This window comes from Saccoglossus kowalevskii, chromosome 1 (assembly GCF_978046115.1).
Source record: "Saccoglossus kowalevskii chromosome 1, keSacKowa6.1, whole genome shotgun sequence".
Classification (NCBI taxonomy): domain Eukaryota; kingdom Metazoa; phylum Hemichordata; class Enteropneusta; family Harrimaniidae; genus Saccoglossus; species Saccoglossus kowalevskii.
Window position 1 is genome coordinate 34,655,385 of NC_140641.1, and position 21,711 is coordinate 34,677,095.

At 33.3% G+C, this 21,711-nt stretch overlaps 2 protein-coding genes across 3 annotated transcripts in view; both read left to right on the top strand.

Annotated features, from left to right (window-relative positions):
- LOC146750857 (tetraspanin-4-like) overlaps window positions 1–13,152 on the top strand; it is a 30,602-nt gene extending 17,450 nt beyond the window's left edge. The window contains exons 6-8 of one of the 2 annotated variants that reach the window (XM_085500933.1): window positions 6,690–6,845; window positions 7,679–7,762; window positions 13,086–13,152. In XM_085500933.1, the coding sequence (XP_085357059.1) occupies window positions 6,690–6,845; window positions 7,679–7,762; window positions 13,086–13,151 (306 nt within the window). In that variant the 3' untranslated portion in view covers window position 13,152. Of the gene's footprint in view, window positions 1–6,689; window positions 6,846–7,678; window positions 7,763–12,682; window positions 12,850–13,085 lie in introns of those variants that run through there. The other variant, XM_085500934.1, reaches the window with a different exon arrangement.
- A 4,046-nt stretch (window positions 13,153–17,198) lies between these two features.
- LOC100371757 (lysosomal aspartic protease-like) lies at window positions 17,199–21,393 on the top strand. Its single transcript, XM_006812922.1, has 8 exons — window positions 17,199–17,354; window positions 17,526–17,649; window positions 18,008–18,126; window positions 19,515–19,714; window positions 19,983–20,096; window positions 20,298–20,445; window positions 20,755–20,853; window positions 21,232–21,393. The coding sequence occupies exons 1-8, from the start codon at window positions 17,199–17,201 to the stop codon at window positions 21,391–21,393; spliced, it is 1,122 nt and encodes a 373-aa protein (XP_006812985.1).
- Window positions 21,394–21,711: the final 318 nt, after the last annotated feature.

The following is a 21,711-nucleotide window of genomic DNA, read 5'->3' on the forward strand; positions in this document are numbered from 1 at the left end:
ATCCCCATACAAATCTAGAATGATATCACATGTGGTTTAATAGCATCCCCATACAAATCTAGAATGATATCACATGTGGTTTAATAGCATCCCCATACAAATCTAGAATGATATCACATGTGGTGTTATAGCATCCCCATACAAATCTAGAATGATATCACATGTGGTGTTATAGCATCCCCATACAAATCTAGAATGATATCACATGTGGTGTTATAGCATCCCCATACAAATCTAGAATGATATCACATGTGGTTTAATAGCATCCCCATACAAATCTAGAATGATATCACATGTGGTGTTATAGCATCCCCATACAAATCTAGAATGATATCACATGTGGTGTTATAGCATCCCCATACAAATCTAGAATGATATCACATGTGGTGTTATAGCATCCCCATACAAATCTAGAATGATATCACATGTGGTGTTATAGCATCCCCATACAAATCTAGAATGATATCACATGTGGTGTTATAGCATCCCCATACAAATCTAGAATGATATCACATGTGGTGTTATAGCATCCCCATACAAATCTAGAATGATATCACATGTGGTGTTATAGCATCCCCATACAAATCTAGAATGATATCACATGTGGTGTTATAGCATCCCCATACAAATCTAGAATGATATCACATGTGGTGTTATAGCATCCCCATACAAATCTAGAATGATATCACATGTGGTGTTATAGCATCCCCATACAAATCTAGAATGATATCACATGTGGTGTTATAGCATCCCCATACAAATCTAGAATGATATCACATGTAGTTTAATAGCATCTTCATACATATATCTAAAATGATATCACATGTGGTTTAATAGCATCCCCGTACAGATCTAGAATGATATCACATGTGGTTTAATAGCACCCCATACAGATCTAGAATGATATCACATGTGGTTTAATAGCATCCCCATACAGATCTAGAATTATGTGCTTTTATAAAAAAAAAAAGAAACGCCATACATAAATCTAGAATGATGTCCTAAAGTCAGGTACTTTTCTTTCACAATAAAATTGTACGGTAGTTGTATTATCCTAATTTTCAAATTGGGTAATCCTCACGATTCTAATAATTATCATAGTTTATCTAAGCTTTTTACAATGGTAGATTGACTAATTATTAGTCCCCATTCGGACGCAGTCCGAAAACGGGGACTTATGTTTTGACCTCCGTGCGTGCATGTGTGCATGTGTGTGTGTGTGTGTGCGTGCGTGCGTGCGTCTGTGCGTGCGTCTGTGCGTGCGTCCGGACCTGTATCTTAGAAATGCCTGGACCAATCACAATCAAACTTCACACATACATCATACATGATATTATACATATGCACGTCAATTTGTTTCACGATCTGATTCAAGATGGCCTTATGGCGGCCATTTTTGTGCTAAAAATCATCAAAATCAAGCATTTCTCGGCTGTTTACAGATGGATTTTGTTCAAACTTGGTATATACATTAGACATTATAGGACCTTGATGCACATCATTTTGTATCACGATCTGATGCAAGATGGACGAATGGCGGCCATTTTTGTGCTAAAAAATCCTAAAAATCAACCATTTCTTGGCTGTTTACAGATGGATTTTGTTCAAACTTGGTATATACATTAGACATTATGGGACCTTGATGCAAATCATTTTGTTTTTCAGATAAGATTCAAAATGGCCGGCTGGTGGCCATTTTGTATTAATGAATGTGGTTCTCGTGCCATATCTCTGACTTGCTTTCACTGATTATGTTCAAATTTTAAATATTCATTATACATCATGTCATAGATAGACAGATATATTGGTTTGACGATCCTATTCAAAATGGCCAAATGGTGGCCTTTTTTGTGCTAAACAATCATCAAATATCAAGCATTTCTGGCATTTATGGATGGATTTCGCTCAAACTTGGTACATATATTAGACATTACAGGTTCCTGATGCACATCATTTATTTTTCAGCTCGGATTCAAAATGGCTGTCTGGTGGCCATTTTGTTTTAATGAATGGGCATCTAGACCCATATCTCCGACTTGTTTTGACTGATAATATTTTCAAATTTTAAATATTCATTATACATCATGTCATAGATAAACAGATATATTGGTTTGACTATCCTATTCAAAATGGCCGAATGGTGGTCATTTTTGTGCTAAAAAATCATCAAATATCAAGCATTTATGGGTGGATTTCGTTCAAACTTGGTACATACATTAGACATTACGGGTTCCTGATGCTCGTCATTTTATTTTTCAGATTGAATTCAAATGGCGGCCATTTTGTTTTAATGATTGGGCTTCTAGAGCCATATCTCTTAAATGCTTTGACTTATTATATTTAAATTTAATATATTCGTTATATATATATATATGTATTCAAAATGGCTGATTTTGAATGCTGTCCCAGAGCAATCTCTCAATATTGACAAGTACTTGTTTAACGATCAGATACAAATGTCAATCATTTTAATGTTAAAAAATCATATTCCTGACATGGTTATATTCCAGCTATATTACTACATGTATAAACAAAACTATACATCTTGAATTTGATAACTAATGGGGACTGTGCCATGCATGGCTTGTTTATATCATAATAACCTAGGGGTTGATAACCAATATGGTTTCAAGAAAAAACCATTGCACCACTGATTGTATTTACATTTTGAAGACTTTAATCTTTAAATATGTCAATAGCAAACTTATGAACTCGGGTAATTACCTCTTTTCATGTTTCATTGACTTTGGTAAAGTTTGGCATGAACTCTTTAAATTGGGAGTAAGTTTTATAAGGTTGTTAAGCTAGTTACAGCAATACTAAGTATAGTATTAAATTGAAACAGGGAGTCACACCTTATTTTTTCTGCTTACTGTGGTGTGAAACAAGAATGTAATCTCAGTCCTTGTTTATTTAACACTTATAAATAGCATCTGTGAAGAAGTGAATTTATTTGATCCAGTTGTTATGAATGATGTCAAATTTAATTGATTTTTATGTACTGATGATTTGTTATTACTGTCTACAAGTCAAGAGGGGTTGCAACGAGGAATTAATGCTCTTGGTAATACCATAATTGTCAAAAGTGGCAGCTCAAAGTTAAAAAGAGCAACGTGATGATTTTCAAAGGGTCAGGTAAAAATCTGGAGAACGAATTTCAATTTTACCTGAATGAAATGCCAATCAGTTGTGTTTAGCTATCTCTAGACTCCATGACAAAGCTCACAAAGCAGAGCACTCTTTCCTATCACATGATTAAACCTCAAAGTTTTAATTAGTAATCACGCCTCTCATGAATTTACCACCTATAAAATATATCGCAACATGCTTACCAGTGTATTAAGAAAAGCAGAGAAAAATTATTATTCGGATCTATTTACGAAGTATCATAATAATTCTGGTAAAACTTGGGAAATTATCAATGACTTACTTGGTTCCACTGAAAACATAAAACAAACTTTACCAAAAGAACTAAAAATTAATGTTGATAACACCGATAAAATACCATCCAATCCCACTGACATTGCAGAAGCCTTCAATAACTACTTTGTTAATATTGGACCCAACCTTGCCTCAAATATTACCAATCCCCCAAACAATTTCGATCACTATCTTAATGACCCCAATGTGAATTCATTCTTCCTTGCACCAACCACAGAACAGGAGGTAGCTTTCTCATTAAGCCATCTTGATCAGAACAAATCGTCAGGCTATGACTGTTTACCGGCACGACTTCTTGTAGATGGAGCTGATATAATTTGTAAACCACTTTGTTTTATTTTTAATTTATCATTTTTACAGGAACATTTTTCAAATGCATTAAAAATGGCAAAGATAACGCCCATCTACAAAAAAGGCCCAAACAATATCCCCGGAAACTATAGGCCAATCTCAGTGTTACCCCTTATTAGCAAGGTTCTAGAAAAAATAGTTAACAAACAACTACTGCATTATTTAGAGAAAGAGAAAATTCTTTACAAGCATCAATACGGGTTTCGTAATAAATTCAGCACTAAGCTTTCCCTAATCAATTTAATAAACACACTACTCCTTACAATTGACGAGGGCAAGCCAACTATTGGAATATTTATCAATTTTACAAAAGCTTTTGATACAAATAAGTGGTTTAAAAGTTATCTAGAAGATACAAAATGTAGATCACAATTCATTTTTTCAAATGGTGTTTCATCTGGGCAACTTCTTATATCATGTGGTGTACCACAAGGTTCAGTACTTGGCCCTACCTTATTTCTTTTATACATTAATGATTTCCCAAACTCTACCAATTGTTTTAACTTTAGACTCTTTGCTGATGACTCCAGGGACAGATATTGATTTGTGTATTATTAACATACATTTAAACAGTGTTGTACACTGGTGTGATGCAAATAAGTTGACTATCAATTGTTCAAAAACAAAATATATGATCATCAGTGGTAGGCGTATGTGTGTGACAGTAAGAGGTGCCCTGTCCATAAAAAACAACGTAGTATATGAGACTGAATCAGCAACTTTCGTAGGGGTGGAAATTGATAAATATCTGACCTTGGATAATCACATTTCAAAGATCAATAAAACTATTAGGAAAAAGACGGGTATTCTTTTAAAATTAAGACATTAGGTCTTGCGGCATATTCTCCTTTTGTTATACAAAACGTTGATTCAGCCTCATATCACCTATGGTTTAGAAGTTTGGGGTAGTACATACCCGTCAAATCTTAAAGTTATACATACCGCACAAAAAATGATAGCCAGAATTATAACGTTTTCCGACTTTACTGCGCATGCTCCACCAATTTTTAATACCGTAAAATCTGTATTAGAAGCCGCATCCCTAATAGAAGTCGCACCCATTCTTTTTGAATGTTTGAGAACCAAAAATTCATCATTTCTCATATGTGTAGATGCTCTAATAGAAGCCGAATTCCCTCTGTTGCATTGTACCATTTTAATAGAAGCCGCGGTTTCTAATGCAGATTTTACAGTACTCTCCAAATTCTTGATATTTTTAAACTTCATAAGTCATTACTTTTAAGTTTTATGTATGATATAACTCATGAGAATCTCCCACAATCAATGTCAACATATAATTTGCAGTATTTACATCATAAATATAAAACACGACAAAGATGTCGAAATGATTTACTTGTACCTATAATGAACACAGTAGCGGGGACATTTGCAATATCTTATTTAGGGGCCAAACTTTGGAACAGCATATCAATTTCTTTAAGGTCTAAACAAAAACTTACATTCAAAAATACTATACGGGAAAATTTATAGTCAGAGTATTTAGAATAGAACTAATATTTATTATAAATGTATGTATATACATATATATATATATATATATATATATATATATATATATATATATTATTATATTATCATATTTGTTTATTTGAAATATACTGAGGTGTAACCTACTGTCAGTCTTAACTTAAGTCATTAAATTCAAGTTACCGGTATGTCAGGGATCTGACTCGACTAGCTTTTAAGCTATTTCAGATTCCATTTTACCTAGACTGCATGTACAATTTTGAGTATTGTATGAAATATTTTCTAGGTAAATAAATTATTATTATTATTATTATTATTATTATATTTAATGGTTCAGGCAAAAATAAATCTATTATTGAAAGTGGTAAATTTACTTCAAAATTATGTTCTGACAAGTTGTTATCTGAAAAGTTCCACATCAAATTCTGTAGGAGAGTTTCTGGTGCTCATAGAAAGTCTTCTAACAGTGCTTGTCATGGTGAATTAGGTCGGTTGACATTTGTAGTTTGGTGATGAAATTTTATCAAAGACTGTATTGTCAACAAACTAATAATATTATGCTTAATAATGTAGAAATTAGTTCAAGTCATAATGATCACTGGTTAGTATTATTAATAAATTATTGAAAATCACTCAGTTAAGTTCTATTGACCTTAAAACTAAAGATTTCAATGTTCTTTTCAGGGAAAGAATTATGAATGTGTATCAGGACAAGTGCAAAAAGATGCACAGAACAACACAAAAATTACAAAGAAATTAAGAATGATAAACATGTTTCTTTTCAAAATATAAATATTACAAATAAAAACACAGGATTGCTCTGACAAGGTATCGGCACATTTCTTACCAGTTGAATCTGGGAGACACAGGGATTAAGAGAGAAGAAAATTCATGATTGTAACAAGATTGGAGATGAAAAACATTACTTACTTCATTATCAATATAGCATTATCAAAGAATGTAGCTGGGAATTTCTTCCAGCTCTATTTATTTATGAACCATTTTTACAAAATGTCAGTATTGACAGTAATGTCACAAGTTTATGTTCATCTCCGGTCATTTTTTTGTAGTGTCCTTGATTATTCTCAAATCATGCATTTCATGTTTTTGAATGCAGTGGTAATCTCGCTCCTTTCTATCATTACGCAATCAAAACGTTTTCAGTAACCACTATTGGTTAGAACTATGTTCGATTGTCCAGCACTGAATGGAATCACTCTCAAACACTGTCAAATCCTGAGAGTATTCTTCTCATGATATCTTCATCCTATAGCACCTTACATGGTTGCTATGGTGATGAAAGTTGCATACCCTTATCTTATACATCCTTGTCTGTGTTGATTATAATTAGTATTTTTTCTCAATCGTGTTCTGGGTGAATATTTACATCTGGTTATTTTTGTCAACAGGAAAAGTGTTGTGGAGTGTATAATTACACTGATTGGTGGGTTGCCAATCCCAGCTGGAATTTAACAAAATTGCCTGATTCTTGCTGTGTTAAACATACAATTGGTTGTGGCACATTTACACCAGAATCTTTTTCTGTTGGTGATTTCTCAGATGTCGTAAGTGTAATTTATTTCATCATAGATTGAATTACTAAAACATATTACAAAATGTATAAGAATGTTGCTTGATTGCAAGTTTTTATCAGAATAAATTCCATCCTACACCACTTCTGGTTATCTGTCAGTATGCATGCTACCAAAAAAAGAGTTGGCTGAACTTTTTTTTACTATTAACAAGTTGATTAAACTTCCAAAATATATTTTAGCAAAAAAAAGATCAGCTTATCACCATATTTTTAAAAAGAAATATGAACAGAAACTTTTTTTTGTAGGGTCGAATAGCATTTAAATTTGTTATCGTAAAGAACATTCACCCATTTTCAATCTGCATGGTTGTGTCACACCTTCAAATTTATAACTGAAATTGCTTGCATAAATTGTCCTGTAAAAGTATGAGACTTTCTCCAAAATGTATGTTTGAACATTGTTTGGGCAGTAGATTTTAAGTCAGATACAAAACCCCCCCATATTCCGACTCTTCTAAGATATAGTCTTCTCCACAATTTAATCATACTTCAGCCTCAATATTTCATATTTGATCAGACTCATTTCCCATATATCTCAGAAGAATTTTCATATCAGTATAGAAAACATGTTGTTGCAATCAATTTTGCCACAACTATGTCAATTGTTAAGAGCAACTACTGGTAGTAAATGATTCATGCCAGGATGGCTGATTATCACCAAAACATTATAAAACCTTATATTAGAATAATAAAACTGATTCATGCTCAAATCTTTGGTTTAAAAATAATATTGGTTATGTAAAATATTACAATTCAAATGATAGTCATATTTTTTGGTAGTTAACAGTTTATTTGTTTTTTTAGGGATGTGGAAATGCATTGCAAACAATCATTGAGAGTAACTTGTACCTGATTGGTGGAGTTGCCATTGCTGTTGCAGTTATACAGGTAAACCAACCAATCATAATTCACTTTACAAATAATTTTTGTTTTATCTGTGACTTTGTATCACAAATACATGGTTAGCACATAGTTGGTACATGGTTAGCACATAGTTAGTACATGGTTAGCACATAGTTGGTACATGGTTAGCACATACATTGTAGTTGGCACATGGTTAGCACATAGTTGGTACATGGTTAGCACATACATTGTAGTTGGCACATGGTTAGCACATAGTTGGCACATGGTTAGCACATAGTTGGTATAATTAATGAGATTCTCATCCTCTCAGAAATAGAACTGCAGAGAACATGTTCTATACATGATGTATCCACATGATAGATATTCTTCATATTGAAATAACTTATTGTAAGGGACAACATCAAAAGTTCAATGTAGGGTAAAAAACTTAATTCCTTTAGCCCCCCCCCCCCACTGAAACTTAACTGATAAATATTGATCATGGCGTCAGCCTACATTCACCATTAAATACAAATTGATAATCGAACAGTAGTATGGCATAGCAGTTGGTTGTAATAATGGAGGGGAATATACGCATGCGCAAACTAGCTCCGTTGTCGACTTTGTCGAGCGGAGCTTATCATATGAGTGATTGTCTGTCGTCGTCCGTGGCAATGTTTTATTTTTTCGACTTCTTTTTGAAAAATACAAGTCCAATTGCTTTGATATTACATATATAGGTACTACATGTGGATCTCTATTAGATTTGTTCATTTTGTAATGATATCTTCAATTCTCTAATTTTAATGAATATTTTTGTCATTTTTGGTAAAAAGTGATATTTTCGACTTCTTGTTAAAAACCGTAAGTCCATATGCTTTGATATTACATATATAGGTGCTAAATGTGGAACTCTCTCAGATTTGTTCATTTTGTAATGATATCTTTAATTCTTTAATTTTGGTGAATATTTTTGTCATTTTTGGTAAAAAAGTGATATTTTCGACTTCTTGTTAAAACCGCAAGTCCAGTTGCTTTGATACTACATATATAGGTACTACATGTGGACCTCTTTCACATATGTTGATTTTGTTGTGATATCTTTAATTCTCTAATTTTGATGAATATTTTTGTCATTTCTGGTAAAAAGTTATATTTTCGACTTCTTGTAGAAAAGCGAAACTCCAATTGCTTATATATTACATATATAGGTACTACATGTGGACCTCTTTCACATATGTTGATTTTGTTGTGATATCTTTAATTATCTAATTTTGATGATTATTTGTGTCATTTTTGGTAAAAAGTGATATTTTTGACTTCTTGTTAAAAACAGCAAGTCCCATTGCTTTGATATTATACATATTGATATCTTCTGTTCTTTAATTGAAATGTGCATTGCTAACAGCGGAGCTATCTCAGCCGACAGGCTGCTTGTCTGTGTTCTGTGCATGCTCTACAGTAGGTCCATGCCCTGAAATTGACCTCATTTGACGCACATATTTACACTTGGACCAAACCATTTTCTCGTCTTGGATGTGTTTTTTTCATTAGGGGCCCAAGCCCGAAGGGCGAGGCCCCTATTCTTATTGTCCGGTTTTTTCTTCTTTCTTTCTTCTTCTTTCTTCCGTAACTTTTTTCGTCAAGCCGTTTGAGAAAACTGCTGAACTGAATAGTCTGACATGCTTTCAGAATTTTGATTGGTCGATTAGTTTGGCAGCCATATTGGATTGAAATAAAACCGGAAGTGGCTGTTTGACCACTTTCTGAGGGTCTAGGCGTCTAGATTTTCTTATGGTATATAGTACTACTCATGTGTAATAGATATCAGCAATAAAAACTTTAGCGGTCATGTGACTTTTCCCGCCATTTTGTTTTTCCTAAAAACGGCAAAAAACACTAAAAAATCTTCTTCTTCAGAACCACCTAGCAGAATGCTCTCATATGTAGCATTTAGCTTCTATATATGAATCCCATTTATGTTTGAAAAAATTATTACGATTAGTCACGTGGTTTGGCCACCATTTTGGATTTCTTCTAAACAGGAAGTAGTTTTTTACTCATGCCACACTTGAGGGATTATTTTCAATATTGCTTCATGGCATCTGTGTATCAATCTCTTTCAGAAACCTCAAAAAGATTTCAGATCAGTCACATGGTTTGGCCGCCATCTTGGATTTTAAGCAAAATTGACCAAAAGTTTGGGCATTTGTTTCTCAGAGGTGATTCAACCAATCTACTAGATCTTTTTATTTTGCCATGCCTGGCCTTAGCTCCATATGAGAAAAATATTATTATTTTGATCAGTCACATGGTTTGGCCGCCATCTTGGATTTTGTGAAAATAGAAATTATGCAACTACATGTTTTGTATTAGTCTGATTTCTTTCAAATTTTGTATGTGCATTTGCGTCTTTAGACACATCATATTGCCTAAATAGCACACTGCTAGGCCACGTGGTCTTGCACCCATGGGGTGGGGGCTTCCAACCTCATTAATATGCATAACTGTTATAACTCAAGCACTGTTGTTGTTAGGATGATGAATCCTGTGTTATTATGACAACGTTGAACAAGAGATTTGATTAAAATAACAAATGACCATTTATGGTCATGTGAGCTCATTAATATGCATAACCATTATATCTTAAACACTGTTGCAGTTAGGAAGATGAATCCTGTGTTATTATGACAACAGTGAACAAGAGATTTGATTAAAATAACAGATGACCATATATGGTCATGTGAACTCATTAATATGCATAACCATTATATCTCAAACACTGTTGCAGTTAGGAAGATGAAACTTGTTTTATTATGATGATGTTGAACAAGAAATGTGATTAAAATAACAGATGACCATATATGGTCCTGTGAGCTCATTAATATGCATAACTGTCATATCTGTAACACTATTACGGAACGGGGTATGTAACTTGTACCATAATGAAGGCATCAAACAAACCTCATTATTATCCATAAACACATGGCTAATTATATATTTTGAAAACCATATCTTAATAACCAGACCAGGTAAATACATGCAACTAACTGCATGTGTACCTAATGTAACTGTTCATTCAAACTTCCTGGTCTACATTATTAAGATGATGGTAAACAAGAGCTCTCACTAAAATAAAAGATGACCATATATGGTCACGTGAACTCATTAATATGCATAACTGTCATATCTGAAACACTGTTGCAAAACCAGTGCCACAATGAAGTAATCAAACAAAAGACTAATATAAAAGAATACCATATATGACATTGTAACCTCAATAATATGCATAAGCACATGGCTCCTTATATATTCTAAAAACCATATCTCATTACCAAACCAGGTAAATAGAAGGCACATCAACCTCAAGGTACAAATCATTCAAAGTACCTTAATGGCAATTCGGTGACCACTTTAATGATGAAATTCGTCCGATAGCTTGGGCCCCGGTGACGCTGCTTGCGGCTTTAATTTTCTGTTATTTTTGTCTGTGATTGGATAAAAAAAAAAAACGAACTACGAATACTCCAAGACTTCATTAAAAAATAAAATCGTTTTTGTAGGATGCAAACTTTTTTAGGTCAAACCCTCCCCCACCCCCAAACTAAAGCAAATAAGTTTTTTATCTGACATCGATCTTTTGATGTCGTCCCTAATGTGTCTCATGAAATGTCAACACTACAGCTTGTGTTATTAGTAAATAACTGGTTTTCTGAAATAAGATTACAATAGTACTCATTGATTCACTCAAAAGTCTGTGAATTTAAAATATAATGTATTTGCTGAAATATCAAAATAATGAAATTAAATACTAGTAAAATTAAATGTTTTATAGTAAATACACTTTGTCATGTTAATTGCTCAGGTTTTCATATACAATGTAGTTATACCCCATGTAGGTTACCACAGTAGGTTACCACAAGATTTTGCTATTTCACTGCAAACATGTGCATTTACTTGCTGTTAACAACTCGTATGATTTAAACAAGATACCATTAAAAAGGGCGTCTAATAAGGGACTTCAATATTCAAACTTTGGTTTTTGTATTGTTATTACAAACCTTAGCTCTTTAATGTGTTCTCCACATTGCTACAAAGTAACAATTCATTATGTGGTGTGATTTAAATAAAATAGTGAAGGTGTCCAGAAATGATCCAGTCACTTGTCAGGTTTGATCAGTTTGTGTTGTGCTAATCAAAAGCAGAAATCCACATAATTTAACAAACTAACACACAATATAAAATGGTATCCCATAATGCATATGTATTGCAAAGTTGTAGCAATTATTTTTACCTTGCACTAGATATTTTCGCTACACATTAGCATATCACCATCAATGGAGTAGGATTTGGATCTGTGGATGATTGTGTGTCAAAATAATGATAAATAAGTGGAAAACAATTTGAATCTAAGATAAAGCACAATTTCTTGTGATGACTACAGCCATGCACTCACGTGACACCTTGCACTGCTATGCATTCCAGATTTCTGATTTGGTTATAGAGATAAGCTTCCAGTCTAATCATTTATATACTAATTAATATTCACATTAAGATGCTCAATTCTTCAGTAATTGTCTTGTCTGACTTTGTGTGTGCTGTGTTTTATGTACACTATCTCTGGACTCTTCATTTTAATACTATTCATCTATAACTACCTTGTAAATATCAAGGAATATGCAGAGACTAATCTGTGTAATCTGTTTTCACCATCTAATAAGTTTTTAATTTTATAATATATGTACGAATGGCTTAAATTTAAAAATGTCTACTAAAAGTTACAGTTGTCCTGTCTTAAAATTCACAGATATATGTTTGGCAATTAAAACATTTTCATATAAAATGAAGAATATCACATGTTGTACACACATGTTCTAATCTGTTTAAAATATTATGTCAGCCTCTGAGATAGTGTACATGTGTTTATGTGTGTCTAACATGTTGTGTTCCTGTTCTTGTTTTCAGTTGATTGGAATTACATTTGCTATCGTCCTGTTCTGTTACATAGATTGAAACTAAGTAATGTTACAACTAGCTTCCTAGAGTGACAGGCAAAGATCAAGGTCGTTTAATTTCCTTCATATAGTTGTGTTTAAAATAAAAGCAATGTAGATGTGATGAAGCCAGCCCAGGATGGACAGTTGCTTATCATTTTTAACATAACCATATGTTAGGAAATTAAGCAACCTTAGAACTTGAAGGGTGTATGCTGTATTTGCTCTAATAGAAGTGTATTGTATATTGGATAATTATAATACATCACACACGTATTTTATTTACACATGTGATACAAACAGAGCAAATACAGTATATTAATTTATTGAAAGAATATTAACTTGATGTGCTTCTTGTTTTTATTTTTCTACAGTTATTGGGATTGATCTTTTCTCTGGCTCTCTTCTGTGAAGTCAGGAAAGAAGGAAAATATGTTTAAATATCAAGGAATGATGGATCAAATCATAACATGCATTTGTAATCAGTTTTTTTAAAGTACTGTTTTCTTTAATGTTCTTCTCTTTATTTCCCCATAAACAGAATATTTGTTAAAATGCATATAATTTGGTGTTTAATATTTTCTGTAAGTCATACATGTATATCAATGCAAGACTGAGAAATTTGATTTTTAAGTTTGTTTCAAATAAGAAGCTAAGCACAATTGATTCGCAGGTAACTGAACATGAACGCTGCTAGAAAGAAATTGAAGTATTCTTGTATTTAAGCTAAGTTGACAGGTTGCTTCTGCATTGATATATTGTTTGAAAAACATAGTGGAACCCAAATTAAAAGTAGGTAATTATTAATTACTGAAAATTTATTGAGTTTTAGAATGAAATGGATATTTTTGTATTAGCTTTTCTCAGATTGTATTTGTTTGTACTGATGATAGTGTTTAGTTTCTTCATACATGTGTATTTGTGAAGAAAACAGAGGATTTTATTTGTAAATGAGTCTATTGCTTTAGATAGGTAATCATGAATAGTCATTGTTTGGACCAGTAGTTGAATATTCTGGTCCACAATATTGATTTCACAATTGTTTTTTTCTAATGCTGAAGTTGTGCATCGCATTTTCTGTACTGGAAGCAATAATATTATCCCTGATATATTCTTGTTTGATGTGTTTTTATTTGGTAAAAATTTGTGACGAGTTGGCCCACAAATGGCTGATTTGATATCAATCTTGTTTCAAAAAATTCAAATTAAGTTTAATAAGTTCAGTTAAAGTATAGGAAGAAGTTTGAAATGCTTTCCAAGAACAAAATTAAGCAGTGACATGATTATGCCTTTCGATTTACCTCATTATCACACTACCGGTACATTCTTTATCAAAATTCACCAATTTTTAATTTGTATATCCATTCAAATATTCAAAAAAACATTCATATTGAGAAATCTTCAATGACTAATTGATTTACCTGCAATGTTTTTCCGTTATTTCATGACCTTTTACATGAATACCTAATTATGAATATAAATATGGTAATCATTCAGGTTTTGTGAGGCTGAAAACATATCTCTGACTTGTATCATCCATTTGAACTTTTCTAGATATTGTGATGTGTAATACTCTTTTTACATCTGACATTATTTTAATGTTCTTGCTATTTTGGTTTTTTTTTCTTTTTTTATATTGAAAATACTAAGTTATATTTTTTATTCATTTTTCTATAGCAACAAAATGGTGTATTAATACGGTATGTGTATGAATGTGTATGTGTATGAATGTTTAATTCGGAATCACAAATGAGCTGCTCCAAATGTATCATTAATTTGTTGCATCTAGAGAAGTATTATGTTTCTCAATCAGCTATTGTTTGTTTGTTTACGTGCACATTGTTTTACCACTTCTTGGAAAATATTTAAAATTTATCACCGAGTATAAAATCTTTTCTAATCTATTTTAATGGTTCTTTACTGTATATTACCAATTCTGTACTTTTATCACCTTTAGTTGTATAATAAAATGGTTGTTGAATGTAAACTCTCCTTTGATTTGCTTATATATGTAAATGACATGTACAAATGTTATTATTTGTTTGGCCCATTCATGATAACAAACTATGTATGTCATTGTAATATAACACTTCATTACGTACTAATTGGCAAATGGTACAAAACAATATTTGCAGACAGGGGGGGTAGTCTCTAAAGGCAATCTTGCGCATAATAAGCGCAAACAGATCTTAAGTGGATACATTGGGAAATGTTATGCTCTTGTGATTTAAAAGTCTCTTTTGAGTGAGTGTTTCTTAATTATGCCACGAAAATAACAATGAAATTGAAAGATTCAAATCAACAACCCGTTGCATTGCTAATGCACACGCAGGGTGTGTGGTAATTTACACAAGTACAAAAGATGTATTGTTCACTTTGTCATTTGTCATGAATAATCCAATTCATTCCACTTGACATTGAAATGATACCTTTAATTCCTTTTATTTTCCCAGAACCTCCATAAGCAATAGCAATACATGTAGCTCAGTCATTAGTTGATGCTGTGAGTTTGCACTCCTATCTTGGAAAATATATTTTTGAGTCCATAGTTTAGGAAGAACGTAAGTAGCACCGCTCAGCTAAGCAGGTGATCAATGAGGGATGGAGTGGCCTGTCATTCTGTCTGTCATTACACATACATTGTTATTTGTATCAATGATCAGAACAAAGGGTCACATAGTCAGCATTTTGTAAATTTCACAAGTCAAGTATGTAAATTACAATACATGTCAGGACAGTACTAGTATTTAAGTGGTCGGGGATCATAGTACATTAAGCTATATACAAACACATGAATGCTTGAGGCTACTGAGTAACACCAACATGACCTCACAGGGTTGCATGTCAGTATGATACAAAACGATAAGTTCATTTATCATTTCAGTGTCACAACTTTATGTCAAACTGTTTATATTTGATTTAATGTTAAAGGGGAAGTGCAGACTAATAGTATGATATTCTAATATGAAAGATATCCACAGATGCAGAGGAATACAGTTTACATCTTGTCTGTTTAACTTTTGTTCTATAAATATTCAGTCTACTTTATAATAAATTAGTATATGGCATACTATCATGTGGTGGGTCTTTCTAACACAAAACTGACAATGAATCAGAGGGTGGTCGTGGAAAAGTTGAACATTCCTCATATAAGTACTGCATATTTATAAGTTTGCATTTAAAAAAAAAAAACAGGACAAAACTGGTACATCGTGGCCGAATGTTGCCGAGATCGTCATGTCTCAGCAATGTCCAGCAGATTACACAATTTTAGTATATAACATGTTGTATACATAGTATACTCACATAGTTGAAGTATATGGATATACGCTGCTGTTTTGACCCTCATTTTCACGGTCAAGCCAATCTTTTTTATCCCAATTGTAAAGTTTTCGGCCGTTTTAGGAAATTTTTAGGCAAAACCGCCAATTTTTGAGCAAAAAGCGCCCCTAACCTCGATCCTTTTGGGTCCAGTTTTTAACTGGCTTCGGAGTATCCCACCCGAAACCCAAATGAGTAATCCCCAACATAACTTATTCTGAAATTTCACGTGATGCTAATTGTGCAAACATGCGACAATGTTGTGACCTATAACGTGTGTCGCATGTTTAAAATGCACATTCAATTTGTTATAAACACGTTGTCATGGTTTTAATCCAACTAATCCTTGTGTCCAGGGTTTATTCATTTATTCTATATTTGGAACCTATTTTTTAACTAACGTTTTACTATTATCTTTTTCTCAGATAAGGTGTGTTTTGATTTTTATAATACTAATGTTGTCCTTCATTCTATTTTGTAAATATTTTATACTTTGGAAGTAAAATCTATATTATCCCCATATTTATACACGAACTATATTCATGAATTTAATTTTCAATTTGGTCATAACACAAAGTTAACAACGATTCCAACAGGCTGTGGCGCGACTAGTGACGTCATACTGCCATATGCTGACTGCAGTTTTATTAGAGAGTACTATTTGTGCCATAATTGACACAATGATGAAAATACTGGCGGCTATCTTATGTTTTGTGTCATTGACCTGCGCTTTACAGAGGTAACTAGATTTAGGTGTGACGTCACCTTAAGTTATATCGCGTAATCCATGACATTATCACTACACGATTAACAATATATCTGTTAATATATATGTGAATTTAATTAGATGAAAGTGCCTGTCGTTTTCTTAACAAATCCCAGTCGTTTTGAAAACATTAAGAATTGTTAGCTGATAATCGTAGTCCTCATTAAGATTCGATTCGAGCAATGGCATTCTGTTCAGATTATATCGATGAAGAGCCATTGAATAACTCAAATTTTTTTTATATATATTTTTGGACATATTAATTATTTTCAACAGAAAACATTTGTGATGGTCGCATTATTTTTACAGCCAGATGCAAAACATTATAGTCAAACGATATAACATAAACAACTGTTCGTATGTAACTAGAAATTGCACATCACCCAGTAAACGTGTTAAGATGTTATTCTTAGTTCAAGTATTCTCTTCATTACTTAGAATTACACTTCACAAGTTTCAAAGTGTTCGTCGCCAAGAAACCGATGCCAGGAACCTGAACAATCGACCTCTTAGAATTATTCACCCTATTTCCGGTCAGACGAACACATATATTGACGTAAGTTAAAATGAAATTACATAGTCTATACCTTTTGTAAAATATTGTCCATGACATGATTACAATGAATTGCATATATGGAGTGTTTTAGTGTCTAGGACATTCGTTAAAATACAATATGTTAGTTTTTTTGGTAACTTGCATCATCTGCACTCCAATCTCGTTTAACAGGCATCATATTATGGGGAGATTGGTATCGGAACACCGCCGGCAACTTTTCTTGTGCTATTTGACACCGGGTCATCTTATTTATGGGTGCCGTCAGCAATGTGTCCAGAATCGAATATGGCATGTGGTAAGATGTGTCGGATTGTCTCAGTAATAGGGTAACGTATCTCACTTATATTGTCAGATGACGAAATAAAACATGGACACATTAAATGATTCCATAACGTTTGTTATTTACCATCAAAGATTGGTGAAGCCATTTTATTACAAGAGGAGTCCCATTCATAATTCAGGCACACAGCATATATTGTGAAATCATCTTCAATTTCACATCGAGACATACTACACAAACATGCTAACGCAATCCCTGTTTATCATCACCATTGTTACATCTCATGGGTTGCAATACTGGAAATTGTATTATATCAAAAATTAGGTCGACGTAACAGGATTATGCTTCATTCTGTATTTCTTTTCCCATGGAGCATTTCATAATTCGTATGATAACCTGAAGTCTAGCACGTATACAGCAACAAGAGAATCTTTCAACATTACATATGGTTCGGGTTCTGTTTCTGGCGTTATTAGTCGGGACACGATTGTAGTAAGTACATATGCCGAATGTAGTCTACTTACCGTATTTCAATTATGAACACAACATCGCTAGTTACGAGTAACAATATCAAATGTACTTACCCAATTATATCTTGTTGTATATGCGCAGTTGGTTTAAATATGGCACACGAACGAAAATATATATTTGTAATACTGTTTGCTACTGCATGTTGGTGATCAAATTGGATTATGATTTTAAAATTATCATAAGCAAGCCATGCATGGTACAGTCCCCGTTAGTTATCGAATTTAAGATATATTGTTTTGTTTATAGTAATATAGCTGAAAATAAACATGTCAGGAATATGATTATGATGATTGTTTAACATTTAAATGATTGACATTTGTATCTGATCGTCAAACGAGTATTGAGAAATATTGCTCTGGAACAGCATTAATTAAAACAAAATCAGCCATTTTGAATACATGTATAATGAATATATAAAATTTGAACATAGTCAGTCAAAGCATGTCAGAGATATGGCTCTAGAAGCCCATTCATTAAAACAAAATGGCCACTAGCCGGCCATTCTGAATCTGATCTAAAAAATAAAATAATGTGCACCAGGAACTCGTAATGTCCAATGTATGTACCAAGTTTGAACGAAATCCATCCAATAATGACAGAAATGCTTGATATTTGATGATTTTTCAGCACAAAAATGGCCACCATTCGGCCATTTTTAATAGGATCGTCAAACCAATATATCTGTATATCTATGACATGATGTACAATGAATATTTAAAATTTGAACATAATCAGTTACAGCAAGTCAATGATATGGCACTAGAACCACATTTATTAAAACAAAATGGACGCCAGTCAGCCATTTTGGATCTTATCTGAAAACAAAATGATGTGCATATGTATAATATCATGTATGATACATGTGTTTGATTGTGATTGGTCCAGGCATTTCTAAGATACAGGTCCGGACGCACGCACGGAGGTAAAAAATTAAGTCCCCGTTTTCGGACTGCGTCCGAACGGGGACTTATTAAAAATGTTGCTTTTGCAGCACATTGTACAGCATTCGTTCGATAAAAAATGCAAAAAAAATATTCTTACGCGTGCAGTGACTGTATGTACCAATACAATCGGTGGATATTTGCATTCTAATTGGTGATGAAAGAACATGGTACATGGTAAATCATAATGCAACATATTCACTAACATACAGTACTCAAACATATATGTTCTCGTCCTACCTTTATCCTTTAACTTATTAGAATTCACTCAGAAATATATATATTTCATCAATATAACGATATTGATCGATTATTAATCTACTAATTGTGACATGTCTGCATACGAATACTATGACTTTTCACATGGTATGCTAGGCTAGTTGAGTATGTTATTCAAATCTACTATAGATCGGAGATGTACGAATAGAGAACCAACTTTTTGGCGAGACCACTGCCTGGCCGGACACTTCAATTGTTCTCGCCAGATTTGATGGGATTTTAGGATTGGGGTATCCTAACTTGCAAACTCGATCCATTCTACCAGTATTCGACAACATGCTTGCCCAACACTTGATTAGTGAACCAGTCTTTTCAGTTTACGTGCGTGGGTAAGTTTTCACGGTTGTCATCATCGATTTACGCGTGTTCTGGTGTTCTCTTGTAATCATAGTGTAATCGTTTGGAAAGTTCACTAGTGTGCTATGTACGTCCTGATGATAACCAATTGGACATTCATAAAAAAAAACACTAACAGTCTTGAACACAGTGCGAACTGATGGGATACTGTAATATTTGTGATTTTAAACTAATATTTTGAAAATGTACAGAAATAATGAAAACGCGTGCACACTATTCTCGTGTATTATGTATTTGTAGGGATGGAAATAAAGGAGAGCTAATCCTTGGTGGTTCGGACCAGCATCACTACTCGGGAGAGTTCACATATTTACCTGTCACCATCAAAGGTTACTGGCAGTTTACAATGGACAGGTGGGTAAAGGATTATAATTTACGTTATTTTTTGTACCAATTCCGTTATTCAATATTCTGTGAGTTATTGATTGATAGCGAATATTTGAAAATGCGGAAGTCACTCGTTAAATTAACATGATTCCAATTGTACTTACTTTAACCATTCGATCTGATTGCCCACAATGAAGGATAACCGTAGATCATAACTCTCATCAACAGCATTCATGTCTATGATAAACCATCACAGTATTGCTTAGATGGTTGTCAGGCTGTTGTAGATACCGGTACATCAGTCATAGCGGGCCCAATGGAGGACATAGAAACACTGAACACGGAGATTGGTGCAGTGCAATATGAAAACAATCAAGTAGGTATTACTAGTGTAATGGTTTGTAATGTATATAAACTCACATAATGTGTTTGTCAGAATCTTTTGACATGCAATTATAATATCAGTTGTATACGTACGATGCACAAGCACTCATCTCCATGAAGGGGTAGCATAATCAAATTGTACATTTAACTTTTTATCTTTAGTTACTAGTAAATTAGAAGTCCAATTTAGTGATTGCACGGTATTTGAATTTATGTTCATGCATTTTTACACATTCATTTTACACACACATGTTTGAATTGATTGTCAAGATTGAATCAAGTATACTATGATTGGTTTCAGTTTGTGATAAATTGTCACCTTGTCGACTCACTGCCTGACATTAGTTTTGTATTGGGCGGTAAACTATTCGCATTGGAACCACGTGACTACATTGAACAAGTAAGAGTTATTGGTTGAAATATACCCGATACATGCACACTGAATTATTATGCAAAGGTGGAAATATGTTGACCATCACAACAAAAATGTCCAATCAACGGAATACGAACAGAAGACCATAAAATAGTCGGGTTTGTCACCGAATACACGAAGTCCCAATCTAAATTACGCAGGACATCAGTACTTACATCTTCGCCAGCCAAGGAATATTTATTCGGCCGAAGCCTCAACATTAACGTTCGTGGGCCGATTATGAATGGCCGGCTTTAGCGAAACCGTGCGATTCGGACGATGCAGTACTCGGTGCATTTCTCAAACTACTCTTTCCCATTTATAACGTTTGATTATTTGAAGTTTACGATGTTCTTTCATTCACAGGACAACACTGGAGACTCTGAAATCTGCCTGAGTAATCTTGTTGGACATGGAAATGGAATAGGTCCTATTTGGATCTTAGGAGCTGTGTTTACCCGCAAATATTACGTGGAGTTTGACAGGGGAAAAGACAGAGTTGGGTTTGCCAACATAAAATCAGAATAATATTCTACAGTATACCAGTTAAATGGCGTCATTTTACATACTCTACGATTTTAATATATGCAATGCAGTTTGCACTACTCACTGTGGATTTATGAATATATATAAATATATATCAGTTTTATTTTTAAAAATGGTCCAATTTAACTGCATACTGCCCTCTGTGGACTCTCTCCGTTTATACTGTTCTTTCGTTTTTAACCAACATATCTTGTCATCTGAATTGCAATTTCCCAGGCGATTAACTCAAAGCAAGTGCGAAGTAAAATGACGTCATCTGATATTTAATTGCTGAACTTCATACATTATAGTGATTGGGAA